Genomic DNA, 25,497 nt, shown 5'->3' with positions numbered 1-25,497 from the left:
AAAGGAAGTGTGTTTGGACCTTAAGTTTGTCCAGGCTGCATGAAAGGTACAGTTTTGTTGTGATCTGAGTTGCCAGGAGTAATTGCCAACATGCTTTGGGAATTCTCTTGCAACCGGAGACATGGCCATCATTTCTCATATCATTCATCAGTCCCATTTAAATCCTTAATAGTAAAGAGTCCAGTAGCACCTTTAAGACTAACCAACTTTATTGTAGCATAAGCTTTTGAGAACCACAGCTCTCTTCATCAGATGCACCTGGTTCATGAAAGCTGTGGTTCTCAAAAGCTTATGCTACAATAGAGTTGGTTAGTCTTAAAAGTGCTACTGAACTCTTTACTGTTTTGCAACTACAGACTAACACAGCTAACTCCTCTGGATTTAAATCCTTGAAACCTTAGCCTTGATTCCAGAAGAGCAGCTGTGTAGTGACTGTGGCACCTTAAAGACCAACTAATTTGTTGTGGCAATCGCCTTCCGTTGTGTGTGCGCGCAGGCGTGTGTATCAAAGTAATCATTTATCAATCACATTTTCCAGATTCTTTAAGGCTCCTTTCACATGTAGCCACAGAGACAGGCAACATCTTCCCCATAATGCCTCTCCATGCTGCTGAGATGGCGAGCAAAGCTACAAGTGACTTTCTTCACATCGAGAACACTAGATTTTTCTCGCAAGGTTACCTGGGAAGTGAAATCCGAGTGGTCCTTCCCCTCTCTGTTAGAATCGCTGCCTGAAGAGCCACGAGAGGGCTTCGTTTGGGGGCCAGCAGCTGCTACTTTCTCCCAGGGCGTCCTGCAGGCTGCCTGCTCCCAGGGAGCTGCTCTGGAAGCGGCAGCGTTGGTGAAGCTTCAGCCGCAGCGACAGCAGAAGAATCTGCAGCAAATCCTTCCACTGTCGCTGCAGCTGGAGCTTCACCAACATGGTGGCAGCCTGCAGGACGCCCTGGGAGAAAGTAGCAGCGGCCCGCCCCCAAACAAAGCCCTCTTGTGGCTCTTCAGGCAGCGATTCTAACGGAGAGGGGAAGGACCACTCGGACTTCACTTCCCAGGTAGCCTTGCAAGAAAAATCTAGTGTTCTCCACGTGAAGAAGTCACTTGTAGTCACACTCTGTGTGTGATGACACATCCTTGTGGGCAGAGACAGTTGCCCAGGTCTTTTACCCATGGTCAGCATCTTCCCTTTTGGCTGTGTGCTGATTGCCCAGGAATGACTCCATTCACATCACTATGTGCTTCGCAGGCAGCTGCATGCAGTCGCAGGAAAACTACTCCCATGCTTCTGTAGCTACATACAATGGGGGCTACTGGGTACAGAGGAGCAGGCTGTTGCCTTGCAAAGCACTGGCCAGAGTGAATCCAATGTTAAGAAGCCGTGTCTGCCATGCTTCTGTTATGCAGGACCCAGTGACGTCCTGGCACAGGCAGTACCACAGGGCTTAATCAGGCATAGCTAATTGGTAGAGCATTTGCTTGGAATGCAGAAGGCCTCAGGTTCAATCCCCGGCAGCTCCATTTAAAGGGACCCGGTAGTCAGTGTTATGAATCACCCCTACCTGAGATCCTGAAGAGCTGGTACCAAGCCGAGTAGACAGTCCTGACTTTGACAGAGAGGTGGTCCAACAAGAGGCCATGAGTCAGTGGGAGAGCATCTGCTTCGTATGCAGAAGGTCCCAGGTTCAATCTCCAGCATCTCCAGTTAAAAGGTGATGTGAGAAACCTCTATCTGAGACCTTGGAGAGCCACTGCCAGTCAGTGGGCAACCACATCCTTGATAGACCAAGGCAGCTTCATGTGTATTCAGATATTTACCAAACTTAGATTGATCTGATTTTTTTTTTATTTTGCTTCTTTCAGTTCCTTCCTTTTGGGTGCTTTTGATTTTCTAGAAAGGTCCCATAGGAGGGCTCCATCCTTCTGGCCACGCGCACACATACACACACACTTCTCCTCAAGGCAGAGGTGGCAACCATTTTTAACGGTTTTTAACGGCTCCTCAAGCAGTGTCATACACACACACTTCTTCCCTGTTCCTTTCCTTGTTAAGGCCTTTTTTCCCTCCACTCCTACATGGGAGCTCGCCTTTCCTCCTTTGCCTTTCTCTCCTGTTTCTTTCCAAGAGGAGGTGAACGCCATCCATAGTGTGTCTAGAATTCAGTCACAACAATTTGCCATGCGGGCTTGTTTTCCACTAGCATTGGTGATGCTTGAGGGAGCGCAGCTTCCTAAATAATGTTAGTGTGACGTAAACCAAACTAGCGCTCATTCGGGCAAGATTTCAGAGAGGTTTGGAACATTCATATGCCTGTGGAACACCACATGGCAATAGCCAGACAGCAGAAGTACCCTGCTTCCGCCCCCACCCCCATCATCAGGCCCATCACTGGAGCAGGAGCGGTGTAGGAGGTGCTGCCCTCCATGTAAATACTTCGTTTCTCAAGTGAACTTTCTCGAGTGAAACAATGATCCCAAATATGTTTTGATCTTTCTTTAGAAACTTAGACTTGTTTCATGCTGTTCTGCTGCTGTTGATGTGGACTTCACCGCTGTGGTATAGTGGTTTAGAGTATCGAACTAGGATCGGGGAGACCCAGGTTCAAATGCCCACTCTGCCATGAAGCCCGGCAGGTGACATTAGACCAGTCCCCCGCTCTCAGCCTAACCTACTTCACAGGGTGGTTTTGTGAGGGTACGACAAGGAAGGGAGACCCGTGTACCCTGCCCTGTGCTCCTTGGAGAAAGAGCAGGCTAAAAACGTGCTAGTTAGATAAACGGATTTGCCGTTCCTTAATTCACAGATGAGTAGATTGCAAGGAGCAATTGTAGCCGATCCTCCAAATTGGGGGAAATAAGGAGACCAAAGGAACACATGCTGCGAACGCTTGCCAGGGCCTTCCCATGCAGGCACTGATTATGGGATGTGTGGCAGGACACACCTGCAGTGGTGTCCATGCCATCACTTGAGGAGGAGCGGCGTTTAGTATTGCCGTTATTGTTGCAAAGTGGGCTGTCCTGCAGTTCTGTCTCGTGAAGCGAATCCTTTTTTTCCTTCTTACTCTTCTTCTTCATGTGGATTTTGTGCAGTTAAGTGAGTGATACGCACTTGTTGATGGTTGGAGTCGGAAAGTGCTTGGACAGCTGCTGCCCTCACAGCAGCAGGAGACATTTGAGCTCAAGTTTCTGGGATCTTGACCCTCAGATTGTATCCCTTGTATATTCACATGACTGATGGCTACTTCCTTAAAGCCCTTTAGGGATTCCCATGTTTTATTCTTTCCTTTATTGAATGGCTGTCACAGAATGTCACCTGAGAAAGATGCTTGAGGTTGAAGCTAAGGCCTGACATTAAAACAAAATTAATCTGTGGTGAATCTGTGGTAAAATTAATCTGTAGTAGCCCAGTTCTCCACCCCCAGGCAATGTCTGCCACACAGCAGGCTGGGCGAAGCTGAAGAAAACTAGGCGCAATGTTTACTGATCAGCAGGGCTGGCTGGGACTCAACTCAGGGAGAAAGTGCCTTTGGAACGATTTGAGGGGAGGGCTTCCTTCCCCACTGGTGTCTTTTACGCTGCTAATCTAAACAAAGCTAAGAAAGGAGTGACAGGAATGCTCTGGAGTTTGTGGCAAATAACTAAATTGGTGCAAGATGTGATAGCCGCTTACTCCTGGGCCGTTTCCAGACGGCTTACCTGCCTCCGGAACGTCGCGCCATCTTGCGGGGAAATCGCAAAATAATCGCGTTTTCTCACGCGAGTTTTGCGCGACGTCGCGCAAAACTCGCGCGAGAGAACGTGATATTTCGCGTTTTCCCCGCAAGATGGTGCGACGTTCCGGAGGCAGGTAAGCCGTCTGGAAACGGCCCTGGTATGTTTTGTACACACCCCTCACACTGAGCCCCAACTCTGAAAATTTAAGACCGGGGCCTTGGTGAGCGTAAGAGTGATGCAGCGTATGTGAAGTGAGTGTCTAAAAAGGGGGAAGTATGTGCAGGCTGAATAGGCAAAAAAAGTCTACGATATTGAGAAAAGCTAGAGATTTAGCAGGAGGAGGCTCACAAGAGATGATAGTCTAGAAATTTGGCCTAGTCTGCAGCACTCTGGGCAAGTGCCTCAGACAAAAGAAGGTTTGTTGTGGGGGGAAAAGCCACCTACGCAGCTCAGCAAATGCCCAGTTTAGGAGTCACAGGACAGGCTGCTGTTTCAATTGAGATTATGACCTGACGGCAGCCCTATCCACGTTAGCAATGAATGTGCATAACAATCTATGTACAGTGCACACATGATTTCTGTTTGTACACACGATGCATAGTTCTTATGTTCAATGCATGTACGGCAGAAGTCATGGTTTAAATCCCATATGTATCATGGCAAATGGTCTCTCCGGTTTTATTTCAAAAGTAAACATGCATTGGCTCTTTCTTACGAACAGATGTACAAATGTACATGCAGGATGTGTGCATATTTGCTTTAACTTGTGGGCTAGTTGCTCGTCCGGTGTCCCTCGCACATGATCCAGCAGCAGTGGTGGCTGACCTGTCAGTTTGAGCCGTAGTCCGTGGGAAGGTTTTTGACTTTCCACTTTCCTGGGCCCTCTGGTACTCCTGTATATTTCCTCTTCAGACTCTTTCTTCACAAAGCCTTTTGGAGCTTTCTGTATTTTGTTCTTTCTCAGACTTCAACACTTGCTGTTACAGAATGACTTCCCCTGTAAGTGCACTTAACCTCCGGGGTGGTGGTGTTTGCTTCTTGGCTTTTGCTAAATAAATCTTTCTTTTTACTAAAGCTTCTCTGTTGTTTCTCCTTTCTTTGCTTGCTTTCTCTGTCATCTCCCCAAACTTTCTTTCTCTTACCTTCAGACACTTAGAGAGAAATCCAGTTTGCTCACAAACAGCAATGCAGGGGCGAAAAGAGAACACACAAGAGCTTTTTATTTTCTACAGGTAAACCACTCGGTCTTAAGGTCCAAAGTATGGCAAAAAGGAATATGTATGTGCAAGCCCAGAGCCAAATGGTAGCAAGTCTGCAGCATTTTGGGTACATCCTAGGACTTCTTGCAAACCTAAGCTCTTAAACATTTAGAAAATTCCCCAGAAGAGTAGGAGTAAACAAAGTTCAGCTGCACTAGGCAAAACATAATCAGTAATGGTGGCAGGTCAGACCTCAAGGTCTTCTACCCAGCTATGATTGTCTGTGTAGTTCTTGCTGATGTTGCAACTGCAGAAGCTTTCTCAGTGGCAGTGGAGCATCTACCCAGCATGTTCCCGGCACTTCCCTCGATTCAGCCCCATGCAGCCGCCATTTTCCTCCATGCCACTGGAAGGCTTTTCCGGCTTCTCTTTCTGTTTTGAATTGGCAATCGCTAGATCGCTGTTGCGCAATAATGTTATCATGGTCTTTTGCCGCAGTTTTTGCTATATGCTCTGAATTCCCAGCTTCCTTTCTTTTTTTTAAAAAAAAGCAAGTCTCTTGCCTTTTTCGTTGCAGTGAAATGAAATGGAAGCCCAGAGTGGAGGCTGAGGCAAGGAAAATGGCACCGGTGTGGCTGGGACCTTAAAAAAGGCACACCTTCCCATCCACACAGCGCACAAAGGGGCTCCTTAAAAAAAATGTATCAAACCAAGCTTAGGAAAGACCACAGCAAAGCAAGAGAAAACCTGGAAAGTGGATGATTAAGGGATGATGTCATGTGGTTGCTCCCAAAAAACTTCATCTCTGTGTGGAAGCAACCAAGTGCTAAGGTCATTCCAGTCTAGAAATCCACCCTCAGCCAGTTTGGTGTAGTGGTTAAGAGCGGCGGGACTCTTAATCAGGAGAGCTGGGTTTGATTCCCCACTCCTCCACTTGTAGCCAGCTGGGTGACCTTGGGTCGGTCACAGCTCTCTCTGAGCTCTCTCAGCCCAGTCCACCTCACAGGGTGATTGTCGTGAGGATAATAATAACATACTTTGTAAACTGCTCTGAGTGGGCGTTAAGTTATCTTGAAGGGCAGTATATAAATTGAATGTTGTTATTACTCATTAGGTTATCAGAGAAAACTCCTTTGTGGCACTGCTGAAGTCTAAGCCTAATGCCAAAACTGAATTGCAGATTATCCTTAGAGTCCTCAGGGCTTGCCAATCAGCTATCAAAGAGAAGTCATAATTTAGTCTTCAGTATTTGCGACATCCTGCATAGTCTTTTAGCCCCAAGGAGGACAATGATTCCAGTATCACATCTAGGCTGAGGCAGAAGTGCTGGTGCCATTCCTTTTCTCTCTAAAAATACTACCATTACCTTTAAGGCGGTGCTTTCATAAGTGGGACTAAATCCATCACTGTGTTCAAAGCCCCATAAACAGAAAGGGCAGCACAGATTAGATAAGCAGCCAGGGCAAAGCACTTGAACTGTGATGGGAGCATCCAAAGGGGTTGGCAAACACTCTTGCTCAAGGGCATCGCTGGGTTCCATTTGCTTCCCTGCTGTAGGAAGTGCCAGGGTCTTGGGCGAGAAAAGCTATGGCTGGCACCGATTAAGTGACTCAGAGCATGTAGCTTCCACTCAGTGATCAATCTGAAGGGTAAGTGAAACCACCACCATATGGAGGAGGGCAAGATGGGAGCCATGAAGTCAGATCAAGATGAGCCGCACAAAGAATATGCAGAAAAGCAGAGGGGAAGGGAATAAATCTCAGCAGGAGCTCCTTAGAAGAAAGAAGATCTTTAACTGAAAATGAACTCACAGAATGACTCTTCTCCAGGGAACTCTGCCGTAAAAGTTACAAAATTATTTTGGCTTTGGGCAAACTTTTTTTAATGAAGAAGACTCATTGGGTGCATTCGTTTCCCTGGGAAGATTTTTTCAAGTGGGATTAACTCTGCCCCCTCCCCTTTCTGCCTGTTGATGGCACAGCCCTCCTAGAGTTTGACTTGTCATTTAGAAGCAAACATGGCTCCAGTTTTCCCCTCTAGAAGGGTGAGAGTGGTTTGCTCAGATAAGTCCCCCGATAGGTTCCCCAGATATGACCAACCCCAGATCCATCACCATCCCCAGAGATGCTAGTTCTTTACAAGAATCCCTTTCTGTGGCATCTGACTTGCTCGTTCGTTACAAGAACGAGCAAGTCAGATGCGACAGAAAGGGATTCCCCCACCCCCCTCCGCCACTCCTTAGCAGCTTTCTGAGCCCTACCAGCATTGTGGCATTGTGAGAAACATCCAGTGTTATCCCTGCCTCTGGGCTGCAGCCTCTTGGAGACTTCCCCGAGAGAAGTCTGTTGCTCACACAGTAGCTGGCCGTGCATCCTGGATGCAGTTGCTGATTACCGCATATCTGGAGCTGGGAGCCTGAACAACTCTTCCGATCTGTTCAGCGGAGGATGTTCTCTCAAATCCCCAGGCACCAGAAAGCCAAGTGATGTTTCATTTTGTGCGGCCTGTGTGGAATGTCACATCGTTTTTAGGTAATAGGCTTCCAGGCTCTTTTTATACCCAGTCCAATTACATTTCTTGAAATATTGAAAAACCACCTGTGAAGAAAAAGAGTTGTTATCCCTGAACAGTAAAATTACATTAGCAAATGCACATTTGAAGGCTGCACCAAGATCACAAAGAATTTCTCTGCAGGCTCTTGTCAGTCTCAATAACCTGGGCTCTATAGTATGGTTTTTTTATTTCTCATAGAATATCAGAAAAAGAAATTTACAAGAGCGCTGAAAAGAACGGCAGCCAGGGAGCAAGCAAGAAGTTCAAATTCACAGGATTTCAACTCATGATTTGCCCATAATTTTCAAAGATTGCTAGGCATCTTTTCACATTTTAATACAGTATAATGATATCAGAGCAGGTGTTTTTAAAATCTCTGTTACCTGTAGTTTGCCACCTACCAGGTGCATAAAATTACCCACAATTGCATTAATTGCCTGCAAATTTACTACTAGTTTACTATTCGTCGCCCACATATAGCCAGAACGGCTCATGAATCATGATGCATACTCTCCCGGTCTTAGATTTACTAAATGCATTCCTGCGTTTTGGAAATCTGCAGGAAAAGACTATTTTAAAATATTTACAAAAGGAGAGTGCTGGATGAAAATGCAGAAGAACCGTGTGCCTTTGCATAGAAGTAAGTGAGCATAAGCTGAGCACCATTTTGGCATCTGCTAAAGCAAAAAGCAGCTTGCCATGTGAAGAGAAATCAGTGCCAGCTGTGCAGCATGTAAGTTAAGATGATTAGCCCGCCTTATGAAGCGGCAGGAGATGCCACAGACCCTGTTTTTAAGTCGCTTACCTCCTACGTCTCTTACTTGTTGCCCCTGTTCTAAATGCATTTCAAAAAAAGGGGGGGGGATTAACCTGATTGGTAGCCTAAACACCAAGGCACTGTGCTTCCCATTCAGATGTCTGCCTTCCGTTTCCTGTTCCCTTTACTATGACAAGTGCCGTGCCTCTTCCCAAGGTGTGAGGAGGAGGGAAAGGATTGTCTGCAGAGCTGATCCTGGTTTGGTGCAGTTGTGCACAACTGGTGGGGGTCCTGGGGCCCCTCTCCCTTTGAGCTCCCCTGCTGCAGCCTGGCACCGATGCCCATAACCATCCCTATTATCCATGTTGGAAAATGGCCAGTGAAAGCCAAAGCCTGCCCAGGGCAGTGTCCAGCAGGGGTTGAGCCAGACGGGCTAACCCTCTCACAGACATCACTCTGGTTGCACCTGGTGCCTTGAGGGGTCCCTATCCACTTAGGGTATGCTTGGGCAATCTAAAGAAGCATCATCCAAGCCCTCGGGATGGCTGCCGACTAGTTGCTGTCTGGCACTTGTGAGGGTGGCTGCACATTGGCAAATATAGCAGACTCCACGCAATACTTTTGACACATGTTCGACCTTTTTCACATGTCTCGGCATAGCGCTAAACTCACGGAACGAGGGCATCTTCATGGCATGATTTCTGATGTCATCGTGCCACGATTCCGTTTTTGTGGTGTGATTTTCAGGTGTAGGGAGACGCAATGTTAGCAAAGAAGCGTAGTTTTAAATGACAGAGCCGGCAGAGATTGCTCCAGAGGGATGGATTCTCTCGGAGTCCTCCGCCACCTCTGGTATCTCCTCTTCCAGAGCCTTTGCCCTGCTGAGGCTCAGTTAACTCAAAGTTTTAAGCAGGGTGGCAGGATAAAAACTCTGGAAGGAGAGATGGTTTGGGATGCCAGAGCAGTGGAGAGCTGTGAGAGAATACGTCCCCTCCACAATGATCTCCGCTGGCTCTGTCATTTAAAACGATACTTCCTGGCTAACATTGCGTCTCCTGACACTTGCTGGACACATGCACCAGCGTCTCGTGTAGAGAGACTCCAGAGCAGTGGGGAGAGGAGACAGCCAGGCTATGCTGTTGACAGGGATGGTGTCTGTGTACCAGTAACAGAAGCAGAGGAATCCCAATTTAATGGGGCCGAGAAAGGAAGAATGTCTTGTCTGAGGAAGGGAGAAGCACTGCTGGTCAATGTCTGTGCAGGACGGGGGGAGCTGCTAAGGGCTTATGGGAGGAATCTGCCAAGGGACATCAATAATTGGCTTTATTCTTGTCTCGATGGCGGTCATGGAGCAGATACCAGATGGCTTGCCACATAGAGGCAGGGCTACTTGGATTTTTTGGTGCTGTGGCTGCCACCACCTGCCAGGCCGTTGCCAAGCTGGCACTTGCGTTCCTTCTCCCAGAGGGCTTTGAGCTTCTGATAGTAGACCTTGCAGCTGTATCCTTCCTTCAAGCCACACTTGATGTGGGTCTTGAGTGAGTGCAGAGATGGGAACATGCGGCAGCAGGCCATGCATTTGAAGCCGTTCTGCTGCAGGGGCTGCCACTTGGAAGCCAGGAGGATGTCCTGGGAAGTGATTCTGTCCTTGGCCTTGGGAGCAGTCCTGCCCTTCCTGCCGCCGTTCTCCCGGGGGCGAGCTTTCTGTCGGGAGCCAGAGGAGGAAGAGATGCTGTCGGGAATCTCCTCAGCTTGGTCAGTGACTGCTGGGGCTTCTCTGCTACTGGCTGTGAGAGCACCAGGGAAGCTGCAGGAGTCTACCTGGCTGTCTTTGTCCATGCACACAAAGTAGCTGTAGGGGGAATACCAGGGCCGATAGATGGCACAGTTGCGTTGCTGGGGCTGTCTGCTCTGCAGTTCTGTAAGGAGGCAGTCTGTCAAAAGGGAAAGGGGAGTCAGCCAAGAGGTCTTCAGGTCTTTCTCAGACCTAGGCCAGGGTGGTGTAGTGGTTAATATTGTCAGATAAGGATCTGGAAGGCCCAGGTTTAAATCCCCACTCTGCCGTGGAAGATTGCCGGGCGGCCTTGGACCAGCCACACATATCTCGTGGGGTGGTGGTGGTGAGGATAAAATGGAGGAGGGGGGGGGGCAATGTTGTAAAACACTGTATCCCCATTGGGGCAAAAAGCAAGGTACAAAAATCTTAAATTCTCGTACGCAGCTTACTGGTTGATGTACTGGGAAGAGCACCGTATCCCTGTAGGACTGTGGTACTACTCACTCCAAAGCTTGCGGAGAGCTACAGTTGCAGTTTCCATCTACCCAAAAAAAGTGTTTACTTCCCTCCCTAGCATGAGGCTTGCTAGGGATGGCCACTTACCCGTTCCTCCAGTAGTGGCTGGTTCAAGGTGGGAACCACCTGCGAACCACAATCCCTCCCAGCAAGAGCCTTGCCCCCTTTCCTGAAACATGGGGTTAGTGCCAAATCGGGTAACAGTGCTCAGCAGAGCCACAGGTGACATGTCAAAGAGCCTCACATGGCTTCCGAGCTACTGAGAGTCACTGAGTAAGGGATACACACCACTGACTATATTACCTCCAGGGCTTTTTTTCAGCTGGAATGTGGTGGAACGGAGTTCCGGCACCTCTAGAAAATGGTCACATGGCTGGTGGCCCCGCCCCCTGATCTCCAGACAGAGGGGAGTTTAGATTGCCTTCCGCGCTGAGTGGCGTGGAGGGCAATCTAAACTCCCCTCTGTCTGGAGATCAGGGGGCGGGGCCACCAGCCATGTGACCATTTTCGCCGAGGGCAATTTAAACTTTAAAAAACTCCCCCCTTGTTCCAGCTGACCCAAAGTAACATCATTGTGTGGTCCGGGGAGTGTGCACGCACTTTGCACGTGCACATGTGGTACCAGGGGCACCACCTCCCACCAAGAGTTACCCCCTGTGCTGGCAACCCACTGAGTTCCACCACCTCTTTTCCCAGAAAAAAAGCCCTGATTACCTCTGAACCTGCACAGTTGAGAACACTTCCTTTTTGCCCTGCTCCTTTTTTTCTGGAGGCTGTTCTTCTGTGTTATAAGAGCATTGTGCCCTTTTGATCACCTTAACCATTTGGTATCTGCCTGCTGCTTTCTCTGGTTTGTAGCACCAGCGCAGCCGGGATTTTTATCTGCCTTGCTATTCCTCTTTAAAACTGTTGGTGCTCAAAAGCTCTGCTTCCCTTTTCTTGGCACTCGGAGCAGTTATTGCCCCAGCTAAAGATGGATTGTTTGCTGTGAGACATAGCCCTGCCCTGCAGCCCATTCTTGCTTCAGCTGGAGAACTTTTTAAGAAGGTAACCGCAACATTGCAGTATCCCTGAATGGCCAGTGTAGAAGGATGATTCCCGCCCCCCGCCCGCCCCCCCATTCTTTCTCACTTGAGAAGACATCACTGAGCTCGGAAGCGTTGCCCAGCCCCAAGCTGGTCCTGAAGGAGGGAAAACAAGCCATTGCTTGGGAGAGAGGCACCTGCTGGGTTGAGAGATGTAGAGACAGTGGGGCTGTGCTGACTGCGCACCACAGAACAAGGGTCTCGCCAGAAATTGCTGCACCAACTGAACCGTGCCTACTGGTGCAGCAATGTTGCAAGATGGGGCCCTGCTGGACCTCTTGAACATCTGCCTTTCACTGGATCAGGCCACTGGTGCACCTAAGTCAACACTGTCTACTCTGACTGGCAGCAGCTCTCAGGGGCTTCCGGTGGAAGAATTTTCACATCACGTTACCTGACTCTTTTAATTGGAGGTGCTGGGGATTGAACCGGGGATCTCCTGCATGCAAAACAGATGTTGTGCCACTGAGCTGTGACTTATCCCCGACTTGGCTATAGCTGATGCCTTTAAAATGTCTGCAGTCACATCAATGATATGGCAGGGTGGCCATGGACAACGATTGGAGGGAGGTCCCTGAAGGGAAAGCTTAGAAAACCGCTTTAGGAGTTCAGAAGACAAAGGGAGATGAAAAAAGGAAAGAAAGTTAGTGCAGGCAAGTCTGATTGGGTGAGAGTAAAGACGGATCTCTGTTCTGGCTCTGGCTTTGTCTACCAGGAGTGGGTATGTGCAGATTTTTCAGAAACAGGGCTTTTCAGTTCTCTCATTCTGATCACTGGACACACTGACTGCTAGAGAACCCAGGTAGGATCTAGGGACCTCACCCTGTGTCATAGTCACACGTGATTTGCAGGTTTTCAGTTCCCACATGTCTGGTGCCCAATTCCTGTCATGACTGAGATGCACATGGAAAAGAAGTTTCATTCTTCCCATCCCCTGCCCTTTTCATGTCCTGAATCAGTCTTGGTAGGGTACTATTGGGAAAACCTACATGGTTTCAATAGTGCTCCAAATACCACACTTCTGAATCATTTTCGGTTGGGAAAATGGCATGCACAGGGTGGGGAGGCCGAAGTCCCTTTGCTATGTGCAAATTAGACAAGGCACAGGGTGTGGATCTTAGGCCCAACTTGTGTACTCCATAATGTTTGAATTGGCTTTTCAGTCCTGTGAGGGAAGGGCCAGTGTGAGATCTTGCAGCCCCTGGCAGTCAAATGCTACTTAAAGGCCAGGAAGTGTCATGTCACATTAGGCTGATACCGCAGTTGCTACAGTTGTCTTGCCAGTGGGATCATGTGCTGTCCAGAATCTTGCAGACAGATGCCACAGTGGTAGAAAATGCTCAAAGGAGCAGCGCTGTGTGCTCAAAGGTAGCCATGAACATTTCCTAGAGGGCGCAGAAACTCCTGCAATGGCCTGCGCTAGAGCATGGGAGCATCCTTCTTCTTCACATATCATAAAGAAATAATACCTGCTGAAACTTCTTAAGGTTCTTTGAGGAGTACCCCTTCTTCCCAACTCACCTGGCAAGCTGGTTGTGTGTACAGGGCATGTTAAATCAGGTATGCTCTTCAGGCCAAAGCTGGGGACGTGTGGCCCAGAAATGGTTAAAAGGGAGAAATTTTCCATTTGCCTCTCAAAATGGATTTGACCCAAAGGGTGGAAATCTTTGTCGTGTGCAAGTATTTCTGTGTAAAATGGCCATGCTGACAGCTGACATTGTGACATCACTTGCTGATATCATAGTTAACTTCCTGCCAGCTTAGTCTGGTTTTATAAAAGTGGGTGGGCGAGGATGGCAAGTGAATTTCTGCAAGGAATGGGTATTAAATCCTGAGGGAGACCCAGGCTCCACTGCATGTGCTGATGAAGGTTAGTTTGGGGTATACCACCGCCTGCTCTATTAATATAATCTACCTTTGTCACCTACGTAGGGTACAATTAGGTGCTTGTACAGTGGTCAAAAATCATATGTCCTGAAGACAAAGGACAGGAGGGGGGAGGAGGGAGGGGGAAGATAATGCAAGAGCCATGGGAAGCTCAGCAGAAAATTTGCCCTACAACTATTTTTCACATGAAATGAAGGGTGGAAATGGATGGCCGGTGGGTTGTTTCTAAGTAATATGAGGCAAGAGTGGAGATACTGAGGGCCAAACTAAGTGACAGCACCCATGGGTCCATCCTGTGGCCGCCGATGCCATTTCAAAAGCAGTTGTAGTTCTTTAAAAATTGCTGTGGGTCCCCAATCTGGATTGCATGTATAGTTGCCCCAGGAGTTCTCCCCTGGCCTCACCTCTTTTCAGGTATGAAGTGGGGAGGGGGCTGTTTTGACACCTGAAAAGGCATGGAGGGAGGATGACAAGTGCTCCTGGGGCCGCCATGCCGTGCATGATTCAGATTCAGTATTATTACCTAGAAACTATAGTGGTGGCTTTGTTTTATTACTGCATGGAGTGGTATGAGGGTGTCACAACCTAGAGAACCTCGCTTCTGTCCCATAGGCCAAGGATCGGGTAGTCAGTGGAACACAAGAGTGGAACACAATGAATTGGATTCTGCCATTCTATAGTGGAAAAGATGTATTAGTTAATGCAGTTCTGGTTGCACAAGGCATTTGTGTGAGAGCTACTGTAACAACAAGTGTTGCTGTGTACAAAAATCAGAAGGCTGCTCGATGCTGCCGTTACAGTCCAAAGGCTGTTGCTACCCAGGAAACAGAGCTAGTAAGGCCACGTAACTGACACCTAACCTACCCCAGCCCTGGGTTAGGGGTCTTTTAAGTCTGCATATAAGTGTGTGCTTGGTGCAATATTTTATGAAATAAGAGAGACTTTTCCAAGTAAAAAAAAAAGTTGATTTTATTAAGCTACCAAAAAGTAGACAAGAAAAGGAGAGAAAAGAAAGAGAAACCTTCCTAGAAATAGTTCTTTAGAAACTGCTTTTATGTCTCAAAGCCCTCTACATACTGCATTAGCATAAGCATATCTGAAGTGCTGGGTGTTTTTTGATCCCCTTCAATCGGTTTTAATAGAATGTACCAATGTATGGTGCCTCTGAGGAAGTATGATCTGGCCCTTGAGGAGACGGTGAGAGAAAAACTGTTTTTGAACAGCTTAGGGTTGCTGGAAGAGAGAGAAAGAGAGAGTCAGGGAAAGTTGTATTAAGGAAGAGATAAAGAGGTAGGAAAACAAGAGGTCCTACTTTGCCTGTTCCTGGAGAAGGGTCATGTGTTACAGTACTCTGATGATTGACAGATCAGGAGTTGAGGCAGAAAAACAAAGAAGGTGAAAGAACTAACCACTGACCTGTCTGAAACTGGTCTTTATGAGCGCCTTTATCTGGTCTTGTAGGGTGAGAATTACCTAATCTCCAGCCACTCATCAGAGGCATAGGAGAAGCTTTCTTCGTTGTTTGAAAAATGTTACTTTTCGTGTTCCTTTATTGTGCCTTCTAGAGATATAGCAACTGGATGAGAATGAATTTGCCAAGAAATTTATCCTTGATGCTTATTTTAAAAATCATTCTATGTTACACTTGCTCATGAGAACTTTTCCAGCTAATTTCTAGTGCTTCGTTAAAATGAAGGATTTATAAACACTGGTCATTCGTATTTTATTTTGGAGGGATGTACTTGGGTTCTTAGTATCCTAAGTTACTAGACAACTGCCCTTATTCGTATTGGACGACTGCCCTTATTAGGATACAAAATGAGACTTTTCCCCACCCCAGCCCATAGCATCTTTTAAAGCTGTGGGCTAGGGATGAGGTCAAAAAGGTAACAGTGCGATATGATTTGACTGATCCATCGGAGAGGTTGCTGAAATATACTTTTTGCTCTGTCTTGCACAGGCAGAAATGCAAGACAGGATACAGTCAAAACACAATTCAATGCAAGGACTTCTTGTGTTGGCTTTCCTCCATGTTAGCAGAAATTTTCCATGGGAACCTGTAGTCACAGCGTCCACTCATTCCTTACCCATTGGACAAAGATTGTTGCATGAATTCAAATGCATCTATAAACATTCTGCATCAGATACTAACTGTGCAACCCTATGCAGAGTTACCCCAGTCTTAGCCCATTTAATTTAATGGGCTTAGACTGGAGTAACTCTGCGTAGGATTGCACTGTAAATCAAGGCCCATTCTTGGGTTCTGTTATTATGAGGGATGAACAGCCAGTCTGAATGATGCACTGTGCTTTTTCCTGACTGCTGTCCCACTCATACGGGCCTTACTTTCTTTTGCAGTTGACCACAGTATGTTTGAAAATTCAAACGCTTCCGCTGCATCAAAGCTGCCACCTACCAAATCTATTCCCCTGCAATCCAGATCACCCCCAGGTATGAATCTGCGAGGGCAGCCCTCTGCTTTCGGTGGGAGCCAGCATCTCAAGAACCTCGGCAAGGTGGTTGGTGCCAAAGTCAATGATTTCCTGCGCAGGAAAGAACCTGCCGACCACAGCAACTTGGGGGTGACAGAAGTCAATGAAAGCGCAGGAGCAGTTCTCTCACACAGAGAAGACGCTTTGCTGGGAGGACAGGACCAGGTCGCGGGGTAAGTGGTGGGCAACCATTCTTGAAGCTTCCAAGGGTTAGGAATATAGAAATGGGGCTGGAGCAGGAAAGTTACTTGTCTCTTCCTGCTCCCCACCAAAGCAAGCCACAGTTATGAATTTGCTGAGGGAAGGAGGTTGCTAATTAGGGGTTGGTGACATGAAAGCCCAGTGTGGGAATATGGCCTCTTTCTACCATATAACACCATCTTTTCTCAATGGAGACCAGAGCAGACCTTTCTACCAGAAATACTTGGGGCATGAACTGTCTGGTTGCTAGGTGAGACTCTACAACTGTTGGGAGAGGAGTTCGGCCCCAGGACAGTCATTTTGACAGCAGAGTTGTGACACTAGAGGGAGGGAAACACTAGAGGGAGTTGTGATATTAGGCTGTTTTTTTTTGTTTTTTTTTTACTTATACTCCCCCCCCCCCCGAAAATAGCATAGCACAGTGATCAGCTGAAAGGAGAACTGGAACTGTGTTAGTGTTGGGGTGAAAAAGCAGGACAGGTAAGGCGATCCTGAGAAGTGACTTATTTGCAGGGAGCTGAAAGGAGATCAGTCCCCAGAGTCCAGTCCCCGCTTTGCCTGAGAGATGGCAGGGCTGCTGCTGTGCTGTAAGAAATCATTCAGAGATGCGTTGGTAAAGGGATCAGTCTACTACTGTGTGCTTTCTGTAATATACTGCTGTGTACCACCTATTGCTACAAGTATTCCTACTGGATAGTTCTGCATTGCTTAAGATACCATACCAGTCAAACATACATACATACATAAATATGTGAAATAAGTGAAATAAATACATTCATTTATGATATTCTGGCTTTTCTTTAAGCAGCAGCCATTTCCCAAGTCTAGGAAGGCTCTTTGGCACTGGCTGTTTTGTCTCTTGAGAAGAAGATGGGCAGACCAAGAGCTGCAAAACAAAACTGATAGCAAGTCCTGCTTTGGGTGGGGTGGGGGAGAGATTTGGCAACGTGCTGTATAGGTATCAAGTTTTTCCCTTGATTGTATTTTTCTCTGTGTGTGTTGTAGGCAGTCCCCAATCGATGCAATCCCCCGGCTTGACCCACCACCGCTGATGACCAAGAAGCGCACACCCAGAGCTCTGAAAACCACTCAAGACATGCTGATGGTTTCCTCGCCATTGGTGGGTAGCACAGAAGCCTCCTTTCCGGAGGAAATCCAGGAACGTGCATGCCAGCCAGCCAGCACAAAGGAAGGGGACGAGATCGGTCCACCAGCACAGGAGGAAGATGGAGCCAGTCCCAGCAGGACCTTTAGTGTGCCTGACCTCATTCATAAGGAGAACCAGGAGCCCAGGCTGAACAGTGCTTTCCAGATACCATCTTCTCCTGCCTCAGAGAATTTGGCTCTAAGACTCAGTTTGAGCCCTAGCAAATGCCTTCCTGAGCACCACTTGCAAAGCAGCATAGATCCCTCCACGCCAAGGACATCCACACTAGAAAGCGAAGGCCGCAGCCCAGACTTGCTCTCGTTTGAGTAGCTTTGTCTCTCCCATCCCCTGCTGCTATGTCTGTGCTCCAGTTTCCTAGCCCAGTCTGTCATCATCACTACCACTGGAAGATTTCCAGAGCCAGATGTCTTCCTGCTCAGCATGGACTCTGGAGCGATGCTTCCTGTTCTCCTCTTGAGGCAGGAATCTTCTCCAGCTGTAAGTCATTCTTGAGCCCACCAGCGGGGCTGCACAACATGTGCTGGCCCTGGACTAGCCCATGTGTGTGGACTTGCCTGGGGTCCATCTCCAGTCTGAGCGAAGAGAATCCACAGTACTGGAAATGTGCACTCAGAATCATCGGAATTAACTTTCATGATACAGCCTTCTGATCCCAGAAAGAAGTTACCTCCCTGGATCCTAAAACAGGTCCTGCAATCACAGCAGGAATTTATTGGTTTATTTATTTATTGCAGGGTTGTGCCTTTATGCCCAACGTTTCATCCTCAGCTGTGATCACTACAGGTGCCCTTGCACTTCCAAACCTCACAATGATTGTTATTGCAACGCAAAAGTCAAAGCACTTAAAAATATTCATATGACAGCTACAAGAGTAATGCTTCCTTGCCTTTGATCGCTAGCGTTGCCCTTCAGAACACTTATTTGTGTATTGCACTTCTCTTGGTGAATAATTCTGACTAGTGCGCAACTGAAAGTGTTCTTGGGCTTCAGGTTAATGTTTTAAGCAAGTGAGCACTTTAAATCAACGTAATGCCTTAATAGAAGAAGCAAAATCCAGTTCTTCTTACAGCCACCTTCTCAAAGGCTTTGCCGGTCACACGGAACTTACGGAAACTGAGAAACCAAATTTGGCCTTTTTCACAACTTGACCAAAATCTACTTTTAACCCGGTGGCATTTGACTTCCGTGACCTTCTTCGTAACCTTCCATCCACAGTTTCTGGTAGAGTTTTCGTCACCGGTCAGAGTTCTCTTTGCCAGGTCAATTCAGTAAGCACAGCAGGAGCCGCACATAGCCACTCCGTACCTTGAGCAACTGAGGAGAATCCTCTAATGGTGCACAAGTGCTAGCTTCTTCCAGTTGTTGCAGTCCTTCCTAGTGCTGCTACTGTGAATTTTCCTTTCTCCATAGTTCCCATCACCAGAGTCCTTCCATGCATGTTCTAAATGTGCACAATGTAAGAGGCAGAGAGCCCCAAGCTGCATGACCTATCATCTGAGCTGTGGGTGTCCTTACTGAAAGTATCTGCAGTGCTTAGGAGAGCCATCATTGGCTGCAGCTACTTGGTATCCTTAGTAGCACTATGACTCTGTAGGCCTAGTAGCAGGGGGTTGTTTGACGTCCCTACTGGGCTCAGCATGTAGCCAGTGCCAGGAGATAAGCTGAGGGGATTAAGATACCAACGAATGGGCTGCCCGTTCTGATTCCTGCATTGCTGCAGCCATGCCCAGCTCACTCCAGTAGCGATTTAGCATGGATCTTAGTTGCTATCCTAAGCTATTTACAAACTGAAGTCCTGATGTCCTGCCACAGCTGTAATATTCACTACAAACCCAGTACTGAGTATTTTGTAAACAGAGGATGGTATGAAGGCCTGGATGGAGCAATGGTTGGATGTTTTGACTGATAGGAGTCCATATCCATAGTCTGCCACACAGCCCATTACAGTGACCTTGGGCCACTCACTATCTTTCAGCCCAAGCTAATGCACATGGTTGCTGTGAGGGTAGGATGGTGCAGGGGAATGCCATGAGCTCTGTAGAGGAAATGAATAAATATTCCTGCCACTGACTTCCTTCCCCTAAATTACTTTGTGCCCGTTGTTTTTTCCATCAGTTCTTAGTAGCATGCATATCCAGCAATACCATTTCAAAATGCCAAACTGTCCGTCTCGTCGTGCGTGAACACTTGCATGTTTAGCAAACTCGAGCATTCCGATGTGCAGATGATTTCCAGATGCTGGCCCCAGATGGGGATCTTGCCACAAAAATTTGTTTCGCCCCTATTGGTGCTTTTTTATCTCCATAGCTGGCCTCTTCTTTCATACATATGGCTGCCATGTTGTTGACTGCTTGCTGAGAGAGGCTCCATACCAGAGCTGAAGCTAATATGTACAAGTATTTGGAAATGTGATGAATTTTCCAAGTTGGCGCTCAGCTATTAAACCAGATGCTTCAAATTCAGAATTCTAATATTGAATTTTACCTCAAATTTTGAAAATGTTACGACCAGTTTGTTCTCACTTTGATAGGCCAGGCAAGCCCAATCTTGCTAGATCTCAGAAGCTAAGCAGGATCAGCCTTGGTTAGTAATTGGATGGGAGATCTCCAATGAAGACCAGGGTTGCAGAGGCCAGCAATGGCAAACCACCGCTGTTAGTCTCTTACCTTGAAAACCCTAGCAGGAGTCACCATAAGTCAGCTATGACCCGGTGGCATTTTCCACCGCCAAGAATATGAAATCTCATGAGGTGTCAGCCTTCAAAGCATCATTGTAGTTTTTCAATCCAGTACTGTCAGGTGCTAAATACAGCTGCATCTGTTAAATTAACATTTATTATATTAAATGTCCTAAGATTAAAAAAATACAACTGCATGCAGATTATCAAATACTGTTAAAGAATATTGCATGTAACCAACCATCCAATAGCAGCAAATACTAATGGTTTTCAAACAGTCTTCCAGGGAGCCCTGAGCTCCTAGCAAACTTCTGGGAAGTTCAGTGGGGGCTTAACACATGCTATGTTTCTCCAGATTGGGACACAGATGTGTTCTTGGAGCTCCATGCTTGTCAGGTGTGGGAGGGGGAGTTCAGATTGGGATAGTAGGGAGGGGGTTACTTAGACCTTTCCCTCTATGCTGTTATCCTAACCTGAAACAGCCCTGGGGAACTACTGTTTGTCCTGTTATGGGCTGCATGTAAGGCAACATGTCAGTTTCCCCAACAAAAAACAGCTCTCGAGGGCCATTTTTCAGGTCAAGAAAACTGCTCGGGAGAGGGAAGATCTAAGCTCCATCTCCCTACTTGCTGGAGTCCCTGTTCCAATAGGACCACCACACACTTGAGAAGCATGGAACTCCAAGAACACATCTGGGACCTGACTCGGGGACGTAAGCCTCAGAGATGATCCTTACTGGCAGACAAATTTCTCTGAAATACATGTCACCACACCATTGCTGATCTTCCTTTGCTGTGTGTAGAGGAATATGAGGTAAGTACACAGTGGTCCAGGGAGTGGCCAAAAGAGCCCCATGTGAACTGAGTGTGCATGCTGGAGCATGCCTTAGAATCCTCTGCAGAGAACAGAAAGGTTCTTTGGCAGATAAGGTGTGTTCCCTGAAGACATCGAGTTTGAAGATCACTGTGACATCTTGTGAACCCTCAAAGATAAACAAGGGACTTGAGGTCCCATATTACATACCAGTCATTTAGTATTTGATCGTGCTCAGGGCTTTTTTTTCAGCTAGAACACGGTGGAACGGAGTTCCGGAACCTCTTGAAAATGGTCACATGGCTGGTGGCCCCGCCCCCTGATCTCCAGACAGAGGGGAGTTTAGATTGCGGAGAGCAATCTCAACTCCCCTCTGTTTGGAGATCAGGGGGCGGGGCCACCAGCCATGTGACCATTTTCTCCGGGGACAACCCACTGAGTTCCACTACCTCTTTTCCCACAAAAAAAGCCCTGATCATGCTAATATTTGTCAGCTATCCTAATAAATATCACTGGATGTCAGATGTGGCTATAAAATATCTGGAAAATGCTTACCATGAAAGTGTGTAAAGATTGATTTTGAGGAAGGATCTGTTCCAACCCTAATCTGTATCCTTGACAGCTGGCTACATGAAGGTAGAAAGTCAGTCGATTTTCCCATTACAGTGTCTCTGTGCTTGGAAAGCTACATCTGTTGAATTTCTATAATGCATTCTTAGGCATAATTAGGCACAACTACACCCACTGAAATCTTTGGGCAGAAGTACACAGATTCTGTGTAGAATCTGCCACCCAATTCCCCCATTCGGAAAAACGAGTTCTCTGTTCTGATCAAGGTGTACATACCAATTACAGAACTAACAGACAGGAACACTTTTGAGCGATAATTGAAGGAAAGTGATCAAATTAGTCATTTGCAGCCTGGTACTATGCATGCTTACTCAGAAGTAAGGCCTACTTCATTCATTGAGGCTTACTCTCAAGCCGGAGTGCATAGGCTTGCAGCCCTTCATTTCTTGAGAAAAGGATCACTTGGAAAATGATGACAGAAATGTTTGCATCACTTTCGGTTGGAATGTGTGCATTCTTTAGATTTCTAATGCTGCCACATATCTATTTTTATTATGCTTCCATGATAAATTTATAATATATAAATGCATTTATGCTGTTATGTAGAAACTGTGTGTTGCCTTTTAATGAAGGAAAAAATTGTAACCGGGCCAGCATCTGAAAATCTTAGGTTGTTTCAAAAAAATAAAGTTGGATCTTTTTAGTTATATTATTTAAAATCACTAAGGAATGTGTATATTTCTCAATTGTTTATTTTGCACAATAAAAGCTATTACACTCTTGTGAACCCTGAATTTTTTCATGAAAAATTTACCTCTGGGAACAAGTTATCTGAAGAAGAACCTTTTCCAGTGTAATCCCACTTGGGTCTTAAGACCTGCCATAGAGTGTCCTTATTTCTGAATGCTCAGAAAATAGGGGCAAGGTCTGAGGCCTTCTTTGTTGGAACACCCACTATCTGGTGCATTTCCAGTCCATCCAAAAACCCTCCTCTTTTAGAAAATCCTCTGGTATCCATTATAGGGGTATCCACTATCAGGGCTTTTTTTCAGCGGGAACACGGTGGAATGGAGTTCCGGCACCTCTTGAAAATGGTCACATGGCTGGTGGCCCTGCCCCCTGATCTCCAGACAGAGAGGAGTTTAGATTACCCTCCGCGCCGGAGGGCAATCTAAACTCCCCTCTGTCTGGAGATCAGGGGGCGTGGGCCACCAGCCATGTGACCATTTTCACCGAGGGCAATTTAAACTTTAAAAAACTCCCCCCTTGTTCCAGCTGACCCAAAGTGATGTCATTGTGCACTCCTGAGTTCCACCACCTCTTAGGAAAAAAAGCCCTGGTTACTATTGATTTTTTGTTAGCCTTTTCTTAGCAGCTGTCTTTTGTTTTAGTAACATTGTTCCTGTGTTGACATGTAACTGGCATGGAGAGTGAATAGTTCTTACTTACGAACAGCAGGAAGGAGCCACATTATGCTGGAACCCCTTTTAATGGAGAATTTATACCATGCCTTACGGTATTTATACCATGCCAGCTGATGCCTTCGCTACCGAAACATTGGTAGTCTGTAAATTGTCGGCTTCAGGTATCCCAAATGGTACTCCATTTTCTTCCAAACCTCTGCTTGCCCAAGATCTATCCCAGGTTCCCAGAGATGGATATATACCCACCCACCCCAATTTTATGTGCAGTTTTCTTCATGTGCTCCAGCCACAGATACATTTTCTAGTGCACATCTTGCTAAGCCTTGATCCAGAGGAGTTAGCCGTGTTAGTCTGTAGTAGCAAAATCAAAGAGTCCAGTAGCACCTTTAAGACTAACCAATTTTATTGTGGCATAAGCTTTCGAGAATCACAGTTCTCTTCGTCAGATGCATGGAGGGCAAAAAGAAACTGGTCAGATATAGAGGAGGAGAGGGGAGAGCGGAGTAGATGCAAACAGCTCCTTCTGATATGGAGATGCAAACAGCTCCTTCTGATACGGAGATCAGTTAAGGAAATCAGTTACCTCTGATAATGAGATAAACATTCATAGTCCCTATTCAGTCCCAGCTTGACAGAGTCAAATTTACATATGAATTGGAATTGGTTATCTCATTATCTCATGAATGGTTATCTCATTATCAGAGGTAACTGATTTCTTTAACTGATCTCCATATCAGAAGGAGCTTTGCATTTACTCCGCCCTCCCCTCTCCTCCTCTATATCTGACCAGTTTCTTTTTGCCCTCCATGCATCTGACGAAGAGAACTGTGATTCTCGAAAGCTTATGCTACAATAAAATTGGTTAGTCTTAAAGGTGCTACTGGACTCTTTTTGATCTTGCTAAGCCTGCCATTTCTTGTACAAAGAATGTAAAGTGTTCAGCAAAACTTCATCCTACAAAAGCAAGCCTGGACCACTGTGAGACACAGAGAGGTATGGGCAAAGGAGACACACTCTTATCTACTGACAGTGAAGGTGTCCATCAACTCTATTGCTCCAATGCTGTTTATGCTATGCCAGAAAAAGAGAAAAATTGTTAAGCCGAGAAATACAAACAGAACTGTCATTGTGCTAAAGACCAAAGGATTGGCATTTTGCTCCTCTTCCTAACCACTATCTGGAGCCTCGGGGACATTGAACACGCTTTCCAGGGCGATAGTTTGGCAGTCCTAACACTCAGTATACCTGAATTAACTCTCCTCCTTTCTGTCTTCTACAGTTTTCTTTGTGAAATGCACTGCTGAGTTCAGCCAGAATTATGCAGATGTGTTCAATCCTGTGACATTCAACAGATAATGACCTCTATCCTACCACTCTGCTTAGCGAATGGGAAGCCTTCATTCAGCTGGACAGATAGGTCTACCTTCGCTGTGCACTGCAGCACGGTGCACGGTTGTATCTAAGGTGGTTCTGTGCCTTTCAGAATCTTCATGAGAGGCCAAAACTAAAACAGGCACCACTTCCTGATTACTGGGCCGTTTCCAGGCGGCTTACCTTCTGCCGCTCCATGCCGCAACGTCGCAGCTCGTGCCGGAGAAAACGCGAAATAGCGCGTTTTCTCGCAAGAGTTTTGCACAACATCGCGCAAAACTCGCACAAGAAAACGCGATATTTCGCGTTCGCCACAGCACGAGCCGTGGTGTTGTGGCATGGAGAGGCAGAAGGTAAGCCGTCTGGAAACGGCCCTGGCTGCATCTGTTTCACAGCATCAATGTCAGAAGGGGGGGAAGAGGTCACCTTTGTCAGTGACCCATTTTCCTTCTCTCTACACAAGACATTTTTACATGGGGACACTCAAGTGACTTACTTTCTGTGTGGTCTTATAATTCAAGTGTATTGTCTCCCTAGCAGTGCATGTGTGTCCACAATGGAAGAACAAGTGATCTTACTCGTGTAAGCTTTCTTGCGTAGAGAGACTCTCTGTCTGTATAGTCCCTTTCCGCCTGAATTTGCTTTCTCCCTTTATGCCTCTACTTCAGTTTGCAGGGGGGCAAGTGGGAATATTTGATATTTCCACAAACTTCACTGCCTTTTATCAATCACTGTTGTGGCATCCTCTGTATTCCACTCACAACTTCTCCGGACTTTCCCTGAACTGTGGGAAGAGGATAAGGAGTTTATTTCCTTGGCTTATAATATTTACACTCACCTTTCAAAATACAGTCAAGACCAGCATAGCCACGAATGTGCAAAGGCGGGTACAGAGTTGCACAAAACAGTCTTGGGTTGGTGCAGGGATGGCAGAGAAGAGCTGCTTCTTTGCTTGGCATTTCATTGCTAATGAGACTGTTCCCCTACTTTGTAATGTGAGAATACTAGCCCCTAAGAGCGCTGCCCCAAGGCTGGTTCTCTAGCCAAGCTACCCAGGCAACTGCTTGGGGTGCACATTGGTTTGCCAGCTTTCAGGTCATAGATCCAGAGGAGTTAGCCGTGTTAGTCTGTAGTAGCAAAATCAAAGAGAGTCCAGTAGCACCTTTAAGACTAACCAACGTTATTGTAGCATAAGCTTTTGAGAATCACAGTTCTCTTCGTCAGATGCTGACGAAGCCACCAGCTTTCAGGTGGTGGCTAGAGAGCTCCTGGAATTACAACTGATCTCCAGATGATGAAATT

The 25,497-nt window shown here is 46.7% G+C and overlaps 2 protein-coding genes across 2 annotated transcripts; one reads left to right on the top strand and one right to left on the bottom strand.

Moving 5' to 3' along the window:
• Positions 1-9,600: 9,600 nt before the first annotated feature.
• Positions 9,601-11,711, bottom strand: SPATA46 (spermatogenesis associated 46). The gene is made up of 2 exons (XM_054980325.1): positions 11,639-11,711; positions 9,601-10,148 (listed from the first exon to the last, which is right to left on the bottom strand). Exons 1-2 carry the CDS (start codon positions 11,709-11,711, stop codon positions 9,601-9,603), a joined length of 621 nt encoding a protein of 206 aa, XP_054836300.1.
• A 4,221-nt stretch (positions 11,712-15,932) lies between these two features.
• On the top strand, positions 15,933-17,649 carry C5H1orf226 (chromosome 5 C1orf226 homolog). Its single transcript, XM_054980324.1, has 2 exons — positions 15,933-16,144; positions 17,178-17,649. Exons 1-2 carry the CDS (start codon positions 15,933-15,935, stop codon positions 17,647-17,649), a joined length of 684 nt encoding a protein of 227 aa, XP_054836299.1.
• The last annotated feature ends 7,848 nt before the right edge of the window (positions 17,650-25,497 follow it).

Source organism: Eublepharis macularius, chromosome 5 (assembly GCF_028583425.1).
Source record: "Eublepharis macularius isolate TG4126 chromosome 5, MPM_Emac_v1.0, whole genome shotgun sequence".
Taxonomy (NCBI): Eukaryota; Metazoa; Chordata; class Lepidosauria; order Squamata; family Eublepharidae; genus Eublepharis; species Eublepharis macularius.
The sequence above is the reverse complement of the archived record's forward strand: the minus strand, read 5'-3'. Positions and strand labels throughout refer to the sequence as shown.